At 46.0% G+C, this 25,029-nt stretch overlaps 1 protein-coding gene across 1 annotated transcript in view; it reads right to left on the bottom strand.

The window, feature by feature from the left end:
* GLI2 (GLI family zinc finger 2) overlaps positions 1 to 25,029 on the bottom strand; it is a 465,629-nt gene that overhangs the window by 6,516 nt on the left and 434,084 nt on the right. Inside the window, exons 11-13 of the mRNA XM_029605177.1 lie at positions 6,182 to 6,346; positions 2,062 to 2,343; positions 156 to 492 (exon numbers count right to left, since the gene is read on the bottom strand). Of these exons, the coding sequence (XP_029461037.1) occupies positions 156 to 492; positions 2,062 to 2,343; positions 6,182 to 6,346 (784 nt within the window). The remainder of the gene's footprint in view (positions 1 to 155; positions 493 to 2,061; positions 2,344 to 6,181; positions 6,347 to 25,029) is intronic.

The following is a 25,029-nucleotide window of genomic DNA, read 5'->3' as shown; positions in this document are numbered from 1 at the left end:
ACGTATATAGAGTTGTCTAGCTAGAATTTACCTGGATAAGTTGTCAAATATTGCGGAGAAGCCATTTAGACAGACACCTTTTCAGTTATCTGTCTAAATGGCTTTTGATGACCTACCCCAAAGGGCACACCTTTCTCCCTGAAGTGTAAACGTACCGTTGCCCAATATGGCAGGGAGCTTGGCGATTCTGTTTTGCGGAGCTGGGCACACCCAAGAGCAGGAATCCTTGACTGTCTTCAGCTTGTCTTTCTTGAGCTGTTCCAGTTTTTGCATGGTCGCCGTGTGTTTCCTCAGCTGGAGGCTGAATGTTGACGTGCCAGATGAAACCGTAGAGTCCACCACAGGAGCGCCGTCATCTAATGCGGTCAGGTCTCCCAGGCTCCCCCCACTCTGCATGTTGAGGTCTACTCCACTGTCATTGTTGTTGGTACTGCCAAGAGGTGATGGTTCACTGCTGCATGATGACTGGCCACCAGGGCTGGACTGATACATCTGGGAAAGCACAGACACGGAAGGGGGTTTTACTTTCCATCACAATGAACAACACCAGGTTGCAGGACAAACCTGGACCACCGTATGAACAGCTGGGATTTTTCTTTTGTCTGCAGTATTTCCTGCAACCTCACTGATGTGAATAAGATAGACAGCAAGGCTCTTAGTTTCTCTAATCTCATATTCATACCTCAGTGGTTTCAATGGAACATTAAGGTAGGAAATTCTGTATTGGGATGGAAGTACGGGTGACACATTTTCACAATTCTAAGCCTTGTCATCAACTTCATGAATAAAGGTAAAAATCTGATGTCCTCACTCAGCCTTGTGATAGTAACTAATGGACAGTTCAGTATCACTGCAATGTTACACTGCTATTTGGTTTGCCTGAACTATAAAAATTAGTCTGACAATGTTTGTTGACAGAAGAAAGCAACGTCTACATTTTAAAACCCATGATTCACATCTTAGGCAGGTAGTAGCCATGCAGTCTGTTATTAACGTATAACTTACTCTTATTAGATATTTCACGTTTGAAAGTTTGTCTTTCGGCTAACTAACTTTGCCTCTTCTTTTTTTTTTTTTTTGGTTTGTTTTAAGACCAATAATTTTCATGGCTCACCTTAGTACCGACTGTCCTTAGGAAGGTACAAGAAAGGAAGAAAGCAGAAACAAGCAAAAGGTTATTAGGAAACAGATAGTATTAGCAGAAAAACTAAGTCTAGTAAAACAGTGAGAAAAAGACAAAATCAAGGCCAGCAGAGAGCTAGTTGCATTCGGATGGGGGGTCAAGACTTATTCTCCACTAGAAACTGTGAAGCCCCTCCACTTTGTGAGACGGGCACCATGCTAGGAGGGTTATGAAGGTGAGGGATTGACGGATATTGGGAGTAAAGGCACAGTGGCTCCTTCCAGGTGAAAGTTAAACGGTAATTCAGTGGGCTTCCAATTCCACTAGCACAGTGCACACTCCTTTGGTACCCTCGGTTTTGCAGTGTTAAGTCTTTCAGTGCTCATAAAATATTATTTTGCCCTAAACTAGACTAGGCAAATGAATTCTGCAGGTCATGTTCATGTCCTGCTCTTTTTCTGACCAGCCCTATTGCGTAGAAGGTTCAATGTAAGTATGTCACTTACACACAATAGATGCTCTCCCTTTGTCCAGGGATGACATAAAAAAACATGCTCTAGGCTTCTGTCATAAATGCAATGTACAGGGAATAAGACACTATTCTTATTCTTTTATTTTAGGCAGGGGGGGAGGGAGGGGCGGTGGCTGGCTGTTTCCTCCTGCTCCATTGGGCTTCCAACGCAATCTAAATCAGGGTAGCACCATGAACCTTCATTTGTACCTAACCGGGTGTTTTGTATTTTCTCCCAACTCATCTTCATCTGATTGACAGTTCTCGGCCAGTGCCATGCAACCCTGTGTTCATGGGCCTGAATCTGACCCCCCAGGGTCAGTGAATGCTGCTTCCGCAGCATCCCTAGTTCTGGTCAGCCTGGGTAGTAGAAGCTCTATTTTTTTTCCAAAAAGCAAAGTGTAATTTTGCATGGCTGGTAGCTTACCATGGAATTCTCAGTCTTTACTGTTTTGAGCTGCAAGCAGTCCTCCAGGCCTCTGGAGGTGCCGTTGGCTTCTGCGTGCTCTCCTGAAACCCGGCTGCTCTGCTTGGCGCTTGCTTCATTGTCCCCATTTCCCTTGGGCGGAGGAGGCCGAGGGTGAACATCATTGCGTTGCTTTTTTGTGACGTGGGCTTCGGGCCCATGGACCGTCTTTACGTGTTTCCTGAGGCTGCTGGGGTCCGTGTACCTCTTTGTACAGCCAGGGATTTTGCAGACATAGGGTTTCTAGCAAGAGGAGAAAGATAACGCTCATTCACAGTGCATTGTTGCTGGCCTGCTTTTGGCTGAAATACTGCATTTTGCAAGAGCTTTATCAACCTCATTAAAGTGCATGCATTTAGTTTCTGCAAGTCTTAAATTACAAATGAGAGAAAAAAATCTAAATACAATTTATTTATTTTTATTTATTTAACATTTTTTATATACCGAGGTTCTAGTAACAAAGTTACTAATCACTTCGGTTTACATATAACATTGAAATGACTTAAACGACAGTCTTACAGAGAACAAGGAAATGAAGAACTAGGATATAACTCATTTTAAACTCATTATGAAATAGATCATTTTAAATAACAGAAATCAAAAATACAAGAGATTATGATCAAACATGTAACAGGCGATCAATTGTTGGCTAGAGAAAATTGCTATTGCATCTAGGATTATTAAGCAATGGGAGACATAAAGAATTGACAGGGTGGGTAGGAGTGAGTAAAGTCAAAGTCAGGCGTAGGCTTGGGTGAAAAGCCAAGTCTTGAGTCTTTTTTTGAAGGTAATTGGGCATTGTTCGAGCCTAAGGTCTGAAGGGAGAGAGTTCCAGTGGTTCGGGCCGGCTGTGGAGAAGGCTCTTTTATTTGAAAAAGTTTTGATTGGAGGGGTTTTTAGAGAGCCTCTTTGTGCAGATCTTAGAGGACGGGAGGATGAATACAGCTGCAATGGGATCCTGAGGTCAAGAGGGGAGGTTTTGTAGATAACAATGCAGTATGTTATGATTGATAAGTAGCCCAAAGCAGTGAATTAGGATAAGAAATAAGCATAAAGCTTTTCTGGGAAACAACAGTTATGTAAAGTAGCAAAACTCTGGAAAACACTGTCTTGGGGTTGTATAAAAGACTCATCTTTAGCTCTTACATGTTAAACACTAAGGGGCGGATTTTAAGAGCCCTGCTCGCGTAAATCCGCCCAAAACCGGGCGGATTTACGCTAGCAGGGCCCTGCGCGCCGGGAAGCCTATTTTACATAGGCCTACCGGCGCGCGCAGAGCCCCGGGACTCGCGTAAGTCCCGGGGTTTTCGGAGGGGGCGTGTCGGGGGGCGTGCCCGAACCACGCGGCATTTTCGGGGCGTGTCGGGAGCGTTCCGGGGGCGGGTCCGGGGGCATGGCTACGGCCCGGGGCAGCCTGGGGGCGTGGCCGCGCCCTCCGGACCCGCCCCCAGGTCGCGGCCCGGCGCGCAGGAGGCCCGCTGACGCGCGGGGCTCCGGGAGGCGTAAATCCCCCGACAAAGGTAAGGGGGGGTTTAGACAGGGCCGGGCGGGTGGGTTAGGTAGGGGAAGGGAGGGGAAGGTGAGGGGAGGGCAAAGGAAAGTTCCCTCCGAGGCCGCTCCGATTTCGGAGCGGCCTTGGAGGGAACGGGGGTAGGCTGTGCGGCTCGGCGCGCGCCGGCTATACAAAATCCATAGCCTTGCGCGCGCCGATCCAGGTTTTTAGCAGATACGCGCGGCTCCGCGCGTATCTACTAAAATCCAGCGTACTTTTGTTTGCGCCTGGAGCGCAAACAAAAGTAGGCTATTCGCGCTTTTAAAATCCGCCCCTAAGCATCTTGAATCCAGTAGGTTGCAGGATCTGAGACAGCATGATTTTAAGAGATGGAGCTTATGCCAGATTAATTAAATCAGATTAATTACTTTGACCGAGTGGCAAGATAATTAGACCAGCGGTGAACACTGAACATGGTGAAGTTGGATTTTAACAAAGCTTCTGATACTGTCCCTTATAAGAGGTTTATAAATAAACTGAGAAGTCTAGGCGAGGGGGGGGGGTCTTACATAGTGAACTTTATAAACTGATTGAGGGACAGACAGCAGAGCATGGAGGTAAAAGGAATTCCACTCTGAGGCAAGGAAGGTGACGAGTAGAGCGCCTCAGGAATCAGTAGTAGGGCCAGCTCCAGTCAATAATAGCTTTGTGAGTGATGGTGCAGAGGGATTAGGAGGAAAGTTTTGTCTTTCTGTGGATGACACTAAGATCCGCAACAAAGTGAACACACCCGAGGGAGAGAACAGTATGAGGAGAGACTTAAGAAAGCTAAGTGTCCATACTACAAAATGCAGAGTTCTGCAGCTGGAAAGCAGAAAGCCAAGGGAATAGCACACGATGGGGGGGGGGGGGGGTGCTAGATAGTGATGACCGTAAAGCAGGAAAGAGACCTCAGGGTGATTATGTTCTAGTGATTTCCATGTAGCAAAACAGTGAGACAAGGCGCTGCTCCTATGGTAGTTTATACCTTCTAGCACTGCTGCCAGAGCAACGCTGGAAGCAGCCAGGATGGCGACCTACCGGGATCCTGCCACGAGAAATGAGGGCTCCTGGGTTCAAGAAGGTCCTGGGAGGTGAAAGGGTTGGAATTGGGGTGGGGGAGTGAGACTTCTTTTAATCATCAGATTTACTGGGGAGAGGGTGAGGAGACTGGTGCCGAAAGTGAAAAGTGAAACCATCATTAAAAAAAGAAAGTACTAATAATTAGAGCAGTGTGTGTACGTGTGTGTGTGTGTTGGGGGCTCGGCCATCAAGAGACTTTCTAAAATATTGAATAGGGGGGGTCTAGAAATCAGGCTGGGAGACCCAAATGGCACATTCTTTTAAATGGCAATTGCATTTATCTAACTGGCTATATTTTGGACTATAGCTAGTTATGTCCCAGGTTATCTGGCTACAACTTGTGCCGAGCCACACATGGTAATATTGGTCAAGTCAGCTGGACAACTTTACACCTCCTTTTTATTTGACTAAATTCTGGCCAGAGAAGGACTTATCTGGCCATGTGCCCTAGACATTCAAACATCAGCATTTAACCGGATATCTCAGAAGTCATCCAGCTAAATGCCTTTGAATACAAAACTCATAATTATTAGCCAGATAGACTTTGTGGTTTCTCCATCTCTCAATTTTTGGGGACAGCAGCAGGAAACAGAGACTTTCATATCGGGATCCGCCGGGTGCTTCCAGACCACCCGGACTGGCCACTGCTGGAGACTGGATGTTGAGCTTGACGGACCATGGATCGACTTGTGTTCTTAAGGATATAAACAGATTGGAAGTGGTCCAGAGAAGGGCTACCAACGCGATGCAGGGCATGCACCAAAAGCCCCAGGACATGAGACTTAGGGATTAACTCATGGCAACTGGGTCTGACTGGCAGGCTGCAGGTACAATGACAGCTAGATGTCCTGTTGAGGGGCTCTGTTGACAGGCTCAGTGCAGCAGGTTAGTGGTGGCAAGGCTATGGATACAAAAGAGGATGGATGATCAGGCAACAGACATGCTAGTGCTGATAGCTGTTATTACAAAGCTTCCTGGTTAGAGATGGGAAAGGAGACATGCGGGATGTGAACTAGATAAGAAGATCCTGCAGGTTCATCTGCCCAAGAGGGTGCAGAGTGGATAAGGCGAAATATCTTGCATGCGATGACGGTAAAAGCACGGCAGCTCGGACGTCCTTAGCAGTGAGGGCAGGAATAACTGGGCAGGCTGGATGGGCCTGTAGATCTTTTTTCAGGTGTCACCTACCGTGTTTCTAGCTCAATGAACAGCAGCTGGAGTCTTCAGCGCAGACTGCCGCATCTCAACATCTGCTGCTGGTTTTGCAAAAAGCAGCTTTCATATAAAAGTAGAAGCCAGTGTGGTCTGGCCCGGCCTCAGAATAAAACTGTAGGCAGGGTCCCCTTTTTCTTTCCTTATGGCTTTTATTTCATGTCGACCGAGTGAGGAAAGTGCACGTCGTCAGCAAAATTAAAGTGAAGAAAAGGAATTAGAAAAGGCTGCGTTCTGCAGCAAGGAAAGCTTTACCTCATTGGAGTGAGTTCTGTTCTGGTGTTTGGCCCGGTCTGAAGCGTTGGAAAATGCCTTGTTGCAGCCTTCATGCTCACACACGTATGGCTTCTCCCCGGTGTGGGACCGCAGGTGCGTCTTCAAGTTCTCCAACCGAGAATAGGCTTTGAAGCATCCCTCGAACTAAAAACAGCAGCAAAAGCAGAGAGGTTTTTATTTTGGTAGGAATTCTAGGTCACGGAGGTGTCAGTGATTTCATATTTCACAGGCCACAGTTGCAAACGCTCAGCTACACTTCTGAAGAGCTTTGAAGCCGTCTTAATCGTGGCGTGGTCCCATTTCCTCCGGGGTTTTTGAGGTTAAATCCTGACCTTATGCGCTACAAACAAGCATCTCAGTCTTAAGGGACTAATGAATTCTTGGAGGCATCAGGTGCCAAGAGGCCATACTCCTGGAAAAAATCCCTCCCGCCCACACAAAGAAGAAAAGTGTTCTAGGAATTATGTATGATGAGAAGCCACCGTTGACATTGCTTGGGTTGGAACATGTCCCGTTTTGGGCTGTCTGCGCATGCTAAGTGTAACCCTGAACACGGGGAACGCTTTAAAATTCGCAGGGTAAGTTAGGAAAATTATTGAGGGCTAAGTCACAGTCACTTCCAGCCCCATACAGTGGATTCTTCATGGTGGTGATGGGGGGAGGGAAGGGGCAGGTCCAAAGGCATTACGTTTGTCAATGACCCCAAGTTGCATTTAAAGGAATCACAAGGACGCGTGATTGGTGTTCCAACATAAAAGTCTTTAATGAGGCACTTGTGTAAGAAAACGCATCTGACACAGAATACAGATTTCTCTTTTGGTAAATCCGCAATCCAGAAATAAATATTTGTTTCAGCCACTCTGTGCTCCTTCCTTTGTGTCACTGGGATCCCCATTATTCCTTTCTGAAATGTAGGGTGGGGGGGGTCTCTTATCCGGACGCGGGGAAACAACCACGGCTGCGGCCTCGCGTGGGGGTGCCGTGCGGCACAGATGGTTCTGCTCCTCCCTTTCTAGGAGGCCCCTCCTCCTCTGCCAGGCCCAGCAGGATGCCATTTCCTTTTCCCCCCTTTCCCCCTTAGGCTGTGAACATGAGACGAAGTGCATTTTGGAAAGAAATGTTTCCTCAAACCGCCCTTTCCTCCCATCCCCACCCGTCTTACGCTCGGGATTAATGTGGTGCAGTGATGTAGCAATAAAGACTACTGCAGGGTCTTCAGCTTTTTGACTTTTTAGCCCCTAGGCTACAGAAATGTCACCATGTTAACTACCGCCACAGCTATCCCCCATTGCGTGGTCTTGTGCATTTGACCGCAGTTAACTGGTCATGTTTATTTGCTGGTAAATAATTTGATACATCTAAAAGATTTGTCTCAGCGTCCAAGTTACCCTGCTCTGAAAAAGCACAGATGTAAATACTGAACAAGGATAGCAAAATGAAAGAACCACAAGCACCTTTATTGTATTCAAGTCTGTAGCAAACAGCTTTTCAGGACATGTTTATAAAAATGCTTTAAAATCATTATTACGGCTATAAAGCAGAAAGATCCAAACGGCAAAGCAGCAGAGGTACGGTGAGGTTTAGGAAGGCAGGCAGAGGGGCACCCAGCCCCTGCTGGTCATGTGCAGCGATCCCGCAGAATGCAAGTAGAATGCCAGATTTTTTATCTTTTCGTGGAAATGGATCCCCACATTTCCTTTCTATAGTGTTATTTAACTTTTAATTTCCAAGCTGATGGCAAGCATGAGACCCCAGTCCTTAAACAGGATGAAATTAATGCCAGCACGATCCTGCTACATTAATCGGCGTCTCCCTTCTCCCTCTGATTTATCCCCTGCAATAACCCATAAAGAGGCTGAGTTTATTTACTCATTCAATTAGCACAGATAACTCAACTTGTTTATAGAGGAGTCTCTTCTGAAACAGCAATGGGCTTGTTTGATTAGTACATAGCACACCTAGACAGGGCCTGTAAACTACCGCAAAACATTTAGAGAGACGGTAACTTTTTAAACGGGCGCACGTCTGCGCGCTTTCCGGTTCACCTCCGTTTTACGACACGCGTGCGTAAATGCGCGCATGTTATAAAATAGCCTGGACGTGTGCGTATATGTGCGTGCGATTTTAAAAGGACGCGCGTATGTGCGCAGAAATGCTGCTTCTACCATGTAAGCGGGGGAATTTTATAAGGGACGCGTGCCGACGCAGTAGCTATTTTTCCCAGTTCGCCCAGTTAAGGGATAGGACTTCCAAATCCCCTCTAGTTTAATAGCCTTCCTTACCCCCTGCTAGCCCAGACCCTTAAAACCCCGCTGACTAGCCTAGAACGTTTTCTTTTCATATTTACATGCCCTCCATAGCAGAGGTAAATTTGCACGGCAGGGGTCTCTGGTGCGCGCAAGGGATGCAGAAGTATTTAAGGGCGCATTTCTTGGCCAGGACCCAACATGCTCACACCCCCCCCCCCCCCCCCCCGCCCAGACTAGGCCCAGACTCCGCCCCTTTTTAGAAACTTTTTACTCGTGCACGCAGGGGGAGGTTATGTGCATCTATGGGCGGCTTTTAAAATCTGCTGGCCCGACTTCTGCGAGTATCTCCTGGTTCTGGAGTGCGCAGGGCTTTTGAAATTCAACTTCATGAGGGTCATTTTCATAGGAAAATGTAAACGTGACATCCTGTCACGGCAAAATTGCTACAGTATATCCTACTGAATTGTCAAGCGTTTTCACCCGTGTTAAGTGCACAGGGACGGGAACTTTCAAACTGGTGCACGGGGGCGCCCACGCATCGGCCTGCGCCTGAGGGACACAGCTATTTTCTGACTTGCGCGCGTACACGTACACGCGCGCACACGTGCCAGATTTTAAGTGGGTGCCCGCACATGCCTGCAAATGCCGCTATTCCCAGTTTTACTGGTTTGTCCCCAGTTCACCCAGTTAAGAGATAGGTCTTCCAAACTCCCCTAGTTTAATAGCCTTCACTTCCCACGGTATCCCCGAGTCTTAAAACCCCACAGATCTGCCTGTTTTTCTTTGTTTTTTTTTTTAACTTACACCTCCTCCATAGCAGAAGTAAAGTTACGTGGCAGGGGGGCCTCGGCACGCGTCGGATGGCGTAAATATTTGCCCGCACATCTCAGGTTCACTCCCCGAAACGCCCAAGCCCTGTCCAGACCAGACCCCTTTTGGAAAACTTCTGAGAGGCGAGCGTTCCAGGAGATACGCTTTTATCTCGGCAGCTCTTAAAATCCACTTAGCATGCCCGAGTTGGTGCACTCCCTAATAAACGCACACGTCAGGCTTTTAAAATTCAGCCTTTACTGCAGGTAAATGGGCTTTTGAAAATTGCTACCGTAGTAGGTTACATTTATATTTTCCTTGGCATTTCTGTTTTCCTCCCCCTCTTTTTGTCTCACTTCCCCAACACCACCATGCCCGTTAACTAAATTTGGGCAGCTGTTGATGCAACCAATAAATATTATTTAATGCAGCCTTATGCACAGCCACACAGACACTGCTATAGTGCGAGCCCCCGGCAAGTCCGTAGGGGTTCCGTTGAGCAAATACAGCACTAGCTCAGGGAAAATGTATGACATTCAGCAGGTCAAGATGTAAATAGTCTAGCAAGTGACGACGACATACAAGATGAGGCGATACTGAGGGAGTGCTGACGGCAGAACCTTCATCTTCAGCTGGTAAATTGGACGTGCGGGGAAAGGGCACTTAAATCTTGAGAAAAGTTTTCTTGGAGGGTTCAGCTGTTACTTGTAGTGTATATTGTGTGCTAGTTTTATTTGATTGCAAGTGTTATGACTGTGTGCGTTCTGGGAAAATAAGACTTTGGATTAATTACGTGAGCTCAAGTGAGTGTTTGTTTGCCAGCGTTATAACTGTGTTTAGTCTAGGAAAACAGAATCTGGATTCATTCTGTAAGCTACTAAAGGTAAGCATTTACTTGCCAGAGTTAGAACTGTGAGTTTGCCAAGGTCATTTATTTGATTTGAGAATGGGAGAGTCCTGGTTTCTGGGCCACTAGTCACTAGTGTTTGATTTGAAAAGGTGTAACGGGCAAGGATTGTTAGAAAAAAGAAAGGAGATTAGTTGAGAGGGTCAATTGTTACTCTTCTTGCAATTTGATTTCCTCAAAGGACTTTTTTTTTTTTCCAAGTATTTTTGATTGATGTAATTACCTTAGAAGCACAGTCAGGAAAGCAAGAATTGAGTAAACGTCAATTCAGAGGGAGTGATGAGAGCAGAACCTTCAACTGCTGGTAGGAAATTGGACTTGTCGGGAAAGAGTGCTTAAATCTTGAGAAAAACATTTCTTGGAGGGTTAAACTATTACTAGCTATGTATACTGTGTGCTAGTCTCAGTGTTAGTATTTGATTGCAAGTGATATAATTGTGTGTGTTCTGGGAAAACAGACTTTGGATTACTTCTCCGAGCTAGTAAAAGTTAGCATTTGTTTGCCAGTGTTATAATTGTGAGTTTGCTAGGAGTCAATATTCAAAACTGGCCAGTTAAGTAATTGAGAAATTACTACCTACCTGATAATTTCCTTTTCGTTAGACCAGACAGATGAATTCAGCACCAGTGGGTTATGCACCTCCACCAGCAGATGGAGCAAAGCTGACATCACTATATATATATATATCTGCAGTGATATCAGCCTGCCAGTATTCTCTTCAAAAGCCAACTATGGACAGACTAGCAAAAACTTGATTAATAACAGATAACCATTTCAGTACTCAGCCAATAGGAAACACTGAGCACAGACAAAGAATGCGTGAACACTAGTGTAGGGACTGGACTAACACTTATCAGAACCCCTGCAACATGTACCACGCAGGGGGACCATAGCACATTCATTCGGCAGCCAAGGGTGGGAAGCTGAATTCATCTGTCTGGTCTAAAGAAAAGGAAATTATCAGGTAAGTAGTAATTTATCATTTCTTAGCGTCCAGACGGATGAATTCAGAAACAGTGGGATGAACCAAAGCTACTCCAGAACAGGGCGGGAGGCTGCCTGTGGTCCTGTCAAAACGGCACTTGCAAAGGCTGCATCCTCCAGGGCCTGCACATCCAGCTTATAATACCTGGAAAAGGTGTGTGAGGAGGACCACGTCACAGCTCAGCAAATGTCAACAGGAGACAACAATCTAACTTCTGCCCATGACACTGTCTGAGCCCTAGTGGAGTGAGCCCTAACTTGAGTAGGTAATGGCTTTTCAGCATCCACACACGTGGCAGTGACTACCTCCTTAATCCAGCAAGCTATTGTAGCCCATGAAGCTGGCTCACCCTGTTTACCTCCACCATGGAGGATAAACAGGCAATCCGTCTTCCAGAAAGGTTTAGAAACCTACAGATACTTCACGACATGTCTCTTGACATCTAAGGATTACAACAGGCAATATTCCTCTTTCCCTGTCCTTCTTTCTTGATCCAGAGACAGCAGGGAAATGGACTGATTCAAGTGAAAAGCTGAGACCACTTTTGGCAAAAAGGAAGGAACAGTACGCAGCTGTATCGCCCCTGGAGTCACTCATAGAAACAGCTCCCGGCAAGACAAGGCCTGTAGTTTGGATACTCGATGCGCAGAACAAATTGCCACAAGAAACACTGTTTTTTTTTTTTTTTTTAAATTTATATTTTATTATTTATATATATTTATGACATACACAGTCATTAATTAGAATAATATTATTTTGTAATGGATTAGAGGATTGATAATGGATGTGCTTATGATATAGAAACACTGTTTTTAAGGGCAGTAACCTCAAGAAAAGGCCACGCATTGGTCGAAACATAGGTACCCGCTAAGAAATCCAAAACCAGATTAAGACCCAATAAGGGTACCGGAATCCTCAAGGAAGGACAAAGATGTTTCACTTCTTTCAAAAAATGGGCCACATCTGGATGAGCCAATAAGAATTCACCATTCACCTGACCCCTGAAACAGGCAAGAGCCGCTACTTGCACCTTTAAGGAAATAAGGGTCAACTCTTTATTCAATCCATCCTGCAAAAATTCCAAAAGGAGTGGGATCTTAACCAAATAAAGAACCTCAAGCTTCACACCAAGCCTCAATCACTTGCAAACCTGCACATAAGCTAAGGAAGTAGAGAACTTTCTTGCTCGTAGCCAAGTGGCAATCACCGCAGTAGAATATCCACGCGTCAGCAAGTGAGCCCTCTCAAGGGCCATACCATAAGCAAAATTGAGTTGGATCTTCATGAAGAACAGGTCCTGCTGCAACCGGAAACCAGAGGGGGAGTCTACCAGGAGCCTTCGCAGATTCACTTACCATGGTCTCCTGAGTCAATCGAGTGCACCAGAAGCACCATCCCTCTGTGACTCTCAACCCTCCGAACCATTCTGCTCAACATGGGCCATGGGGAAAAGGCATACAGCAGCTTTTCCTCCAGCCATTCCTGCACAAGCGCATTGATAACCAATGACTTCAGATATCTCCTGCGACTGAAGAATCAAGGAACTTTCACATTGTGAGAGGTCGCCAGCAGGTCTAGAAATGGCAGGCCCCAGCAATCCACTATCAGTTGAAATGCCTCATCTGACAATACCCATTTCTCCTTGGTCCAGACTCTGCTTGCTCTACATTGTCTTTTCTTGCAATGTGCGAGGCCTTGATCTCCTAAATATGCACTTCCGCCCATTCTATAACTTGGTCTATTTCCTGCAACACTTGCTGGCTCTTGGTTCCTCCCTGCCGATTGATGTAGGCCACTGTCATTGCATTGTACAATATTATTCGGACTGCTCGATCCTGCAACTTGTCGCTGAACTGCAAGCATGCCAACCGGACCATCCAGGCTTCTAGCAGATTGAAGTTTTAGAGAGACTCTTCTGAACTACAGTGCCCTTGTTGCGCTGTCAGATCCTGACAGTGAGCCCCCCAACCCTGGAGACTCGCATCTGTCGTGAGAACTAGCCAGTCCAGAAATTTTAGAGAAACCCCCTTTCTTAGATAATCTGCTTGTAACCTCCACTGTAGTTGAGAGAAGAGCTCCATCGGCAGATGGAGCCAAATCAAATAATCCTGAGGGCTCCAACGAGACAGCAGGGAGCACTGAAGAGGATGTATATGTGCCCTTGCCCACGGCACCACTTCTAGTGTCATTGTTATCAGTCCGAGCACCTGTAGATAGGACCACACTGTCGGGCGTATTGTGTTCATCAATTGACGCACCTGTGCCATCAACTTCTGAATACGACCTTCCGGCAGGATATCCCTGACCTGCTTCATGTCAAACCAAACACCAAGATACTCTAGCGACTGAGATGGCTGAAGACTGATCTTGGCCAGGTTCACCACCCAACCGAGCTCCAGCAACAGGGAGATCAACTTGTGAGTCACTAGGAGGCTCTCTACCAGAGACTTGGCCTGAATCAGCCAGTTGTTCAAGTAAGGGTGTACCAGGAACCCATCCTTTCTCAACTCTGCCGCCACCACCACTATAACCTTGGAAAAAGTTCTGGGCACAGTTGGCCAGACCAAAAGCTCTGGAATTCATTGCCAGAGAATGTGGTTATGGCAGTTAGTGTAAATGGGTTTAAAAAAGGTTTAGATAAGTTCCTAGAAGAGAAGTCCATAAACTGCTATTAATCAATAAGGAATAGTAGCTTGGGATCTGTTTAATGTTTGGGTACTTCCAGGTACTTGTGACTTGGATTGGCCATTGTTAGAAACAGAATGCTGAGCTTGATAGACCCTTGGTCTGATCCAGTATGGCATGTCTTATGTTCTTATGTAAAAGGTAGTTCTCGACCCAAGACCATGAATCACAGAAAACATTGGTGCTCTAGCCAGATGGGAATATACAGGAATACTACAGACAGATCCAAAGAGGTCAGAAACTCCTCCGAATGCACAGCCATTACCACTGAGTGCAAAGTTTCCATACGAAAGTGAGTCATCTCAAATGACTGTTGACCCCTTTGAGATCCAGGGTGGGATGAAAGAGTCCTCCTTCTTGGGCACAATGAAATAAATGGAATATCGGCCAATATTTTCTTGAGATGTGAGCACTGGCACCACAGCCCTCAGACTGAGGAGCCTTGATAATGTACACTCCACCACCTGCCTCTTCTGTGGGGAGTGACAAAGAGACACCATGAACATGTCATGGAGAACACTGCAAAACTCCAGTAAATATCCATCTTGTATCACCTTGAAGACCCACTAGTCTGATATGATTTCGACCCACCTTGATTGTTGAGGCTCAGGGGATTCCACTATCCGAGCCTGCATCCCATCTGGGCTGTCTGGGACGAAAGGACTGAGACCTACTGAAAGGCTGAGTCCTCTGAAAGTTCGCTCTCTGCAGGGTCAAAAACGCTTGGATCCCCTAGCATAACCTCTCATGCTAAAGGAGTGCAGGGTCTGCTTATCATCCTCTGGTAATTGAGGAACCAGAGACTCGACCCACTTGTTTTTCATTTTCTCCAATTTGCTCCCAAATTGGAGCGAGCCTTCAAAAGACAGTTTGGTAAGGTTATCCTTGGAGGTTGCATCGGCTGACCAATTTCTCAACTGTAACTGAAGTCTGGCTGCTGTTACCGAAGCCACCCCTCTGGCTGAGGTGCAGACCAAATCACAGCCCGCATCTGCCAAAAAGGTGGCTGCTGGCTCCATAACTGCCCTGGAATTCACTCCAGATTCGTCAACCTCCTGAGAGAGAAGTAACCAGGAGGGAGCTACCAGGGAACAACAAGAAGCTACCTGCAAGGTCATTGCCATTACTTCAAATGCTTGCTTAAGGATGGCCTCAATCCTTCTATCATGGGCATCCTTCAAGGCTGCTCCTCCCTCCACAGGAATAGTCATCCGCTTAGAGATGGCACACAGAAGTGCGTCCACTTTCGGAAATGCAACCGCTCTCTCACCATTGGATTCAGGGAGTACAGACCTTTCAGGACTTGACCCCTTTGAAATTAGCCTCTGGGGTGCCCCACTCGAGATAAATCAATTCTTGAATGGCCTCCATAACAGGGAAAAAACAAGAGGCTTTATGCAAAGAAACCAAAATAGGATTCTTCTTTGGCTCAGACATGGAATCATCCCCAGGTACTCCCAGCATCTTTAATGTCTGGGAAATCAGAGTCGGTAATGTGTCTCTATGAAAGAACCACAACATAAGTCCTATATGTTTCCAGTCCTGGAGGAATTTCCCCATCCTCCAGAGAGTAAGGATCGGTTTCATCATCTGTGCCATCCGGGTCCCTATTGGGAAGACCGGCTGCCGATCTAGGAGTACTTCAGCTCTTAACCCAGTGTCAGGCATGCAGGAGGTCCCCACCTGCGATTCTGACCCGGCAAGATTGGTTGGGGCCAAGGACCGTGCCTGAAGAAAGGATTGTAATCCTTGAAAAAATTCCACCCAAGAAAAGGCAGAAGGATCCATGCCAAAACCAGGAGATAACTATCCTGTGCTGTGCCCACTGAGCTACCTTCCTCCACTGATGAATCAGTTAAGGAAGTTCCAAGGTCAGGCGCCCCTTCGGACATTGTCTTTACCCAGGCCCTTAGCAGGCTGAGAAGAACAGGGCTTAGTAAATTAAGTCGAAGGCCATTCACCCTGAGCCTATAAGCAGCGCTGGCACAAGTTAGCGAGAATACCAGGCTGAGATGCTTGAATATGACAGGTAGTACAGAGGGAAACGAGCTTAGGTTTCTTAGCTATAGTTGCCATCAGTCTGTCAGTACACTTAACAGGTGACTGAAATGTGTGCATTCAGCTGAATTTGTGCTGTAAAAAATGTGTCCCAAATTTAAGAGTCCCAAACCTAGGTGTCCAAAATGTAGGTGCCTCAAACTTATGTGTCCCAAAGCTTGAGCACACAACGCTGTGTGCGATGAGCACCCAGAACCTGAGCGCCCTAGCCCAGATTGAGCGTACAGGCAAGCGCACACCGAAATTTGACGCCGTTACCAACTGGACGCCCACGCAGGTGTCCAATTAAGCATCCAAAAACTGGGTGCACAATTTAGATGCACAGCTAGATGCACTCGCACGAACCGACGGGCCACAGAGAAAAGCCTTAAGAACGGGGCCTAGCCCATAAGAACTGCTCAATCTGCCAGGCTGCCCACATCCCTTAAACTCCTTCAGGGGTGGGAACGACTTCAGATCGGCGTGCCGAGCACGGAGACTGGAGGAAGGAGGAGGACCTACAAAAACCCTCTTTCTCAGTTTTATTTTTTATTTGTTTTTTAAGCTTTACTTGAACTCAGCCTGTCCTGGCAGAGTACAGAGTCGGTCTCCGTCTGCGGGGGGGGAGAGGGCATATACTGTCACTGCCATGCTCGGCTTCCTGCACCCACTGCCTTTCAGCTGTTTCAACAGCTAAGTCCACGCTGGCTGAGAAACCCAGCTACAGACCAAGGCACTCATCTGACGGGCCACAGAAATCACCTCAGGAATTCTCAACTGGGGGAGGGACCAACTGGTATCACCGCAGGAGAGCGGGGCAAATTACATTTCCTTCTTTTTCTCCTTCTAAAAGTTAAAGCAATCCCCAGTAGGAAGATGCACGTCCACCATCTGCTGGAGATGGAGAATACGGGCAGGCTGTCGCTGTAGGAGTGATGTCAGCTTTGCTCCATCTCCATCTGCTGGTAGAGGTACAAAATCCACTGGTTCTGAATTCATCTGTCTGGACGCTAAGAAATGGCTGGTTCAAACTTATTCGGCTAAGTTACGATGCACATTTAGCAGCACACTTATGCTGCTGAATATAGGCATATAACTGAGTGCTTAGCCCTATAAGTCTAACCTGCTAAGTTTAGACCTGCTCTACGTCACATCTAGCTTAGCCGTACAACCTATGCAGCTAAGTACGAATATTGGCAGTTAGCCGCATAAGTTGTATAGCTAACTCGCTCTGAGACAATCCGCCCACTGCTTGCCCACAACTTATGTGGCTAACTTTTTAGCCTTATAAGGAACTTTTATGGCTAAGCAGCAGCCGCTAAACGTGGGTGCATATTCAGCGGTCGCTATTTACTGCATAAGTCCCGCTTACCCGGCTAAATATTGCCGATCATGCTTTCAATATTGGGCCCTAAAGTCTTTTACTGGATCTCAGAAGGTGAGAGTACTAGTTCTTGGACTACTAGTCACTAGTTTGATTCCCACCCACTCCAGTCATTTTTTGATATAGATTACCCTCTTTAGGAGACAAATCTCCAAAATAATAAATTAGTGCTTTAGAATAATACAATTAACCCTGATTTTAGTTCTGTTCTTGGTCACTTACAAACTATCTTTAGTTACTATTAGTCACATTTAAAAACATTAGATTTAAAAGGCATTTACATGTGTAAATGTGACTACTATTGTAGCAATTTTCAAAAGCCATTTCCCTGCATGAAGTACACTAAGGCGGGTAAATCCTACAAACAATTCAATGGCACATATTGTAACAATTTTCAAAAGCTCACTTATATGGATAAAGTGCATTTATATATGTAAAACCCAATTTTAAGTGTGTAAAATGCCTTATAAAATCAGGCTTTTAAATAAAAAATTTAGAAAACGTAGTTAAATTTAGTCTCCTGTCATTTTTTGCTACACCAGCCTAACAAGGATATCCCTCTGAAGATTTTTCACTAGCCAAATTAAAAAACCCTTAAATTGAGACATACCCACGCCTTAATCAACTTTTAAAAACGTTAGCTACTCAACGAAATTAAGTTGCAGACAGAAGTCCAGCCGCTAGATGGGGGCTAACCAATTTATTGCACTGAGTGCCACATGTATGATTACCTAGCTGTTGATGAGAGGTTGCATGTGTGCCCTCGTGCAAAGAGCTCCTGATTCTCAGAGAACAAATCCGATCTCTGGAAGCTATAGTGGCAGACCTGGAGGAGCTGAGGCAGACAGAGAGGTATATTAGAGACCTTCAGGGACATAGTAGAACAATCCAAACTCCAGTCTAGCAGGCCCTGAGATGCTTCAGAGGAGCAAGGTCAACCAAGAGGAGACTATCGCCTTGGTGTGGACAGAAGTGACCTGCCCTCAAGGTGATGCTTTATCCTCTCACACCAAGGATATGTCTTCAGGGCCATGTAACCAGGAAGGAAGGGTTAGGACCACTGTAGCTGGTGACTCAATCATTAGGAATGTAGATGGCTGGGTGACTGGTGGACAGGAGGATTGCTTGGTAATTTGCTTGCCTGGTGTAAAGGTGGTGAACTTCACGTGCCTCCTAGATAAGATTTTAGAAAGTGCTAGGGAGGAGACAGCTGTCAAGATATATGTGGGTACCAATGGTCCCGGAACGGGTAGGAAGCAGCTTCTGGAGGCTAAATTTAGGTTCCTCGGTAGGAATTTGAAATCCAGAGCCACCAGGGTTGCATTCTCGGAAATGCTTCCGTCTTCTGCGTGCAGGACCCCGGATGCAGGATGAGCTCTGGAGTCTCAATACTTGGATGAGACTCTGATGCAGAGAACAGGGCTTTAGATTTGGGGCGCGTTCTGGGGACGGGGGGGAGAGCCTGTTCCAAGAGGATGGGTTCCACCTTGACCAGAGTGGAACCAGGCTGCTGGCGCTTTTAAACATGAGACACAGCAGCTTTTAAACTAGACCGTGGGGGGAAGTCAATAGTTGCTCAGAAGTGCACGGTTCAGGAAAAAGGTATCTTCCAAGGATACTTGTAAAACAGGGGAGTTAGAAACTGTAGTTAAGGGATGTAGATAAAAATCATACGGATGTGAATGACTCTACGCTGCCAGTATCATTTGCTAACTGGAAGTACAAATAAAAAACATACTTTAAAATATCTGTGAATGCGAGTTAGCATGATTGGCGTGATATGAAGCAGAGGTGTACCTAGGGTATTTGGCACCTCCCAAAATATTATTTTAAAATTTCCTAAACATCGATAAAATATTTCAAAACAGCAGACACATCAAACAACACTCAATAATTAAAACTAATAAGGATTTTAAAAATCTCTCACTCCATTGTTTTGAGGAATAGTGATTTTCTGCTTTTCCATTGTTGCATTGCATACAGAATCTGGCTTGTGGTTTCCAGTTCAGTTTTTGTCTGCATGTGTGCGTGTGAGAGAGAGCGAGAGAGAGGAAGTGTTTTGTGTGTGTGTATTAGCGTGTGAGAGAGACACAGAGGAAGCATGTGTGTACATGACAGAGATGGAAGAAGCATGTCTGTGTGTGAGAGAGACAGAGGAAGTGTGTGGTGTGTGAGTGAGGGACAGAGAAAGTGTGTGCATGTCTCTCTCACACACACATGGTCCCTGTCTCTCAGCATGCATGTATGTGTGTGTGTGTGTGTGTGATTGCATGTCCCCAATATACAACAATCTTAGGATTGTATCTCTCATACACACACACACACTTCCTCTGTGTCTCTCTCACATGCTAACATACACACACATACACATGCAGACAAAAACTGAACTGGAAACCACAAGCCAGCTTCTGTATACAGTGCAACAATGGAAAAGCAGAAAATTACTATTCCTCAAAACAATACAATCAAGAAATATAAATCAATCAGAATAGTAAAGCCATACTAAAAAATATACATTTCAATTACAGCTGAATAGAATATTCAATAATTAAGAGCTCCTGTATAAATTTCCTGAACATTGATAAAATATTTCAAAACAGCAGACATCAAATAACACCCAGTAATTAAAACTAATAAGGATTTAAAATATCCCCCACTCTCCATACCTGTCACCCTGAGATTTTCGTGAACTGGGGTACACACACACACACAGACACAAACAAAACATGCTCCCTCTGTCTCTCACACACATACGCTTGGTGGGAGACAGAGGGAGCTTGAGCGTGTGGTGGGAAAGAGACAGACACACACATTTCCTCCGTCTCTCTCTCACCCCCACTTCCTCTGTATGTCTCACACACGATTCCTATCTCAGCCATGCACACACACATACACTTCCTCTCTCTCACCCCACCCACCCCTGAACACAGGCACCCTCTCATACACACCCACAGGCACCCTCTCACACATATACACAGGCACACACACACATTCTTCTATACACTCACCGTCTCATATCACACAAGCATCCTCTCATACAGACCCCCCCTCCCCACACACACACACCCCAGCACTTACTCTCAAAGGCAGAGCCGGTGCTAGCATTTTTGTTGCCCTGTGCAAATAATTACTGTGCTGCCCCTTCTCATTTTCTTTTTAACACAGAATTCCTCACCTCAATTAAACATGCAGAACACAGACTCTCACAAAATTCAAAATAAAGAGACTATAAACTATACACAGAAACCACAAACCGCAACAAGCCAGACTCTGCATGCAGTGCAGCAAGGGAGAAACAGAAACATCACCAGTCCTCATAAATCTTTCATCAAATGATAAAATCAAGGACTATAAATCAATCATATTAGTAAAACCATTCTTGCAAATATTCTTTTTATAATGATCTAAGGAATAGAACAACATCCAATAATTAAGAGCTCATACAAAATTTAAAAAATTTCCCAAACAACAATAAATTATTTCAAAATGACAGACACAGACATCCAACAAATTAAACTAATAAGGATGGAAAATTCACTGCTCTCCATACCTGAAAATGTTTTATTTCCAGTCATCCTGAATAAGGCATGGATTAGTGGGGCAGATCAAATTTTCTTCACCCACACACACCTCCCAGAGAGGTTCCCATTCACACACACACACACACACACACACACATCCCAGAGAGATTCCCATTCACACACACACACACACACACACACCAGACAGGTTCTCATTCATTCACACACACACACACACACACACACACACACACACACACACAGGCTCCCATTCACACACACCCAGACAGGTTCCCATACACACACACACACATACACCTCCCAGAGAGATTCCCATTCACACACACACACACACACCCACACACACCCACCAGACAGGTTCTCATTCATTCACACACACACACACACACACACACAGGATCCCATTCACACACACCCAGACAGGTTCCCATACACACACACATATACACTCCCCAGACAGGTTCCCATACACACACACACCCCAGACAAGTTCCGATACACACCCCAGACAGGTTCTCATACACACATACACAATCATATGCACCAGACAGGGTCCCATTCATTCACACACACCCCAGATAGGTTCCCATTCACACACACACACCCCAGACAGATTCCTACCACCCCCCCCCACACACATCCCAGACAGATTCCTACCCCTGACACACACACCCCAGATTTCTACCCCCCCCACACACATCCCAGTCAGGTTGTCATGCACACAGAAATACACACACCATAGATAGGTTCCTATTCACATACCCCCCACCCCCAAGTCAGGCTCCCATTCACACACACACACATCCCCACACCCCAATAAGACTCTCACTCATTCATTCACACACACACACATACTACCGGGAGCCATTCTGCTGCTCCTCCTCATGTGCTGGCCCATGCACTAATCAAACTATGCGAGCCTAACACTTCCTCGTTGCTGATCTCGTGCATTTGAGATCAGCATAGAAAACATGCTAGCTGCACATGTTTTGGAAAGTGAATACCAGGACCGAGAAGGAGTAGGAGAACGGGCTCCTTCTTCATTATTTGGCTACCGGTGAGATGGGGGTCCACTGGTGGCCTCATGGGCCGATTCCTCTTCCTGGCCACCAGTGAGATGGGGGTCCACTGGTGGCCTCATGGATCAATTCCTCTTCCGGGCCGCTGGTGCGATGGGATCCATCGGCGGCCTCATGGGCCGATTCCTTTTCAGGGCCGCCAGTGAGAAAAATTACACTAGGAGCCTCGTGGGCCTCTCCCTGCTCCCGACGCCGCCCCACTGGGTGTGCTGCCCTGTGCAATTGCACAGTTTGCACACCCGGTGGAGCTGGGCCTGCTCACGGGGCCAGTCTCTCCCTTTTTTGGCCACCAGCGGCACCGAAGGGCCTGGCCTGGGAACGCCAGCAGCAACTCTGGGCCTGTACTTTGCCGCAGGCTCAGGAAATGGTGGCGCACTGGCCTCTGCCACTGCTGCAGGTCCTTGCTTTTGCTAGTGGGATTTCCCCCCACCACGTCACTGTACCATGCCGCTGCGGGACCTTTCTGCCAGCAGCAATGGCACCCCTCCCCATGTTGCCACTCCAGGTGGCCCCTCCCTCGGCCCACCTCTGATATGAGGATCCAGACACTGTAGGCATTTGAGAGAAGTGGTAAAAAAGATAACCAATGGGACACTGTGATTCCAAGGTGTAAATTAAAATTATATCCACATGACAGGGCAGATTGAACTGTGGAGGGGTGGCACTATATGTAAAAAATGGCATAGATTCAAGTATGATAAAAATCCCTCAGGAAATAAAATGCACTGTGGAATCCTGATGGATAGACATTTCCTGTGTGATGGGTAAGAGTATAGCAGTGGGGGTATATCGCTGGCCACCTGGCCAATATGAAGGAATAGGGGTGGATTCTGGGTGGGGCCAAATGTTGTGCAGGCAAATCCTTATGCGCCTGTGCGCATGCTAGGTCCAGTGCCAATGTAAGTTTACTTCTGCAATGGAGAAGGTGTACGTTAAAAAAAAATATGTCGTCCATGAGGGGTTTAAGGATCGAGGGTGGGGGAGCATAGGCTACTAAACTAGGTGTCTGGAGGACCTAGCTCTTAACTGGGCAAACTGGTGGGTGAACTGATAAAAATGGCAATGGAATGGGCACACACCCCTTTTAAAATCCCCTGACCTTTGTGCCCACCTATTTAAAATTTGGCGCACGTGAGCACTCCCAGGCCGTTTTATAACATGCACGCCTGCGTGCATGTTACAAAATGGCCGCTTGCCAGTGCACATGTGCTAATGTGCGCCCCCGCACCGGTTTGAAAGTTGCCATTCCCTATGTGGAAAAGTGCAAAGGGATGCACAAAGGGAAAAATAATCCCAACTACAGGTGCACGATGCTGGGTTCTGTATTGGGAGTCACCACCCAGAAAAAGGACCCTGGGGTTCTTGCAGACAACACGTTGAAATCTGCAGTCAAAATAGCAAATAGAATGTTAGGAATGGTCTGAAAAAGAATGGAGAATAAAACGGAAATATCCACAATGTGACCACACCTTGAGTATTGTGTGAGGTTTTGGTCTCCCACTTCTCAAGGAGTGCCTAGCAGGGCAACAAAAATGATAAAGGGGTGGAATGGCTCCCCTGTGATGAGAGGCTATGCAGGCCGGAGCTCTTCAGTTTGGAAAAGAGATAGCTAAAAGGGGACGTGATCGAAGTCTATAAAATCATGAGTGGGGTGAATACAGGACAACTATTTACCCTTTCAAATAATAATAAAATAAGGGGTCACTCCATAATGCTAACAACCGGCAGATTTATGGAAAAAAAAATCATAGAAAATACTTTTTTTACTGAGCACACAATCAATCTGTGGAATCTGTTGCCAGAGGACATGGTCAAGGCGACTAGCACAGTGGGGTCTAGAAGAGGTTTGGACAAGTACCTGGAGGAAAAGTCTATAAAACATTATTAGTCATACAGACTAAATAAGGCCATTGCTGTCCCAGGGAGTCCCAGGGAGTAAGTAACTGGAATGAGGTCTACTTGATGGGATCTCCTGGGCTACGTCTGACCCGGACTGGCCACTGTCACGAACAGGATGCTGGGCTTGATGGACCTTGGTCTGACCCAGCCTGGCAATTCTTAGGTTGTTCCCTAGTGAGCATGCTCATGTCATGTTGATGAGGTTGCCCTTCCAGTGTACATCACTGTGTGCACAGAATTTCTTTTCCCAATATTATCCATGGCGCTGAATGTAGGGAGCCAGTATTTCCGGGATGTTTTCCTGGTACGCCTTCCATGTACAGGAGTGCAGATGCTCAGTAATCTTGTGTCACTGGCAAATGTCTTCCCTCTGCTACATGTCAGGCGACATAATTAGTACTATTTTCCTCAACTGCCTTTCCCTTTTATTCAAGTCCCATTAATAATTAATAAGAGGTACCTTATTTTTCCACGCAGAAATAATCCGGCATGAAATGCATTCATTTTGGACTACAACATAATCATGAGGCTCTAATCCGATAGTAAATTTCTCAACAGATTTGATTTCCACTTGTGTGTATATATATATATATTTTTTTTTTTTTAGGAATTTTACAGAGGAGGATAAAGAATTCAGAGAAATGATATTTATTTAATAGTTGCTGAATCATACCAGAAATTTTACTTTTAAAGAAGTCTCATCTACACAATGAAAGACTTGGATGTACAGAAGTGACTCCAGGGTTCTCGTTGCTGACTTGTAGCCGGCGAGAGTTGTTAAGGGAGGGGTGAGTTGGGGGGAGCACACCCACACACATCTTCAGTGAACATGTAAACAACTAACCTGTTAACAGAGTAGCATTCCCCTGGTTTGCCTACGGGCAAAGTTCTGTCACATACAGGGCCCTATAGATTTTATGGGTGATTTCAGTACTTTGCAGCTCATTCTTTTTTCTGCCCTGGAAGTTACTTGTAGATGATTCACAAACAATGTCAAGGAGTTCATTTCATCAATAATTCCTCAGACAAAATAAATACACCGGAAAGAAAGACAGATCTGATAGATTAGGTGCATACAAATCTAATGAATGGAAATCTGAAGTGAGGCAACCCAGAAGCTGAAAATGATTTAATTTTTTTGGGGGGGGGGGGGGGTTGCCCAGTGTTATTTTATCATTCAAGTACCTCGCCAGGCTTGCACTTACGGACACTGCCTAATCTTGATCCGTGTGCTCACCTCCTCTTTAGA

Source organism: Rhinatrema bivittatum, chromosome 6, assembly GCF_901001135.1.
Source record: "Rhinatrema bivittatum chromosome 6, aRhiBiv1.1, whole genome shotgun sequence".
NCBI classification, from domain to species: Eukaryota; Metazoa; Chordata; class Amphibia; order Gymnophiona; family Rhinatrematidae; genus Rhinatrema; species Rhinatrema bivittatum.
This window is presented reverse-complemented; position numbering and strand designations above follow the sequence as displayed.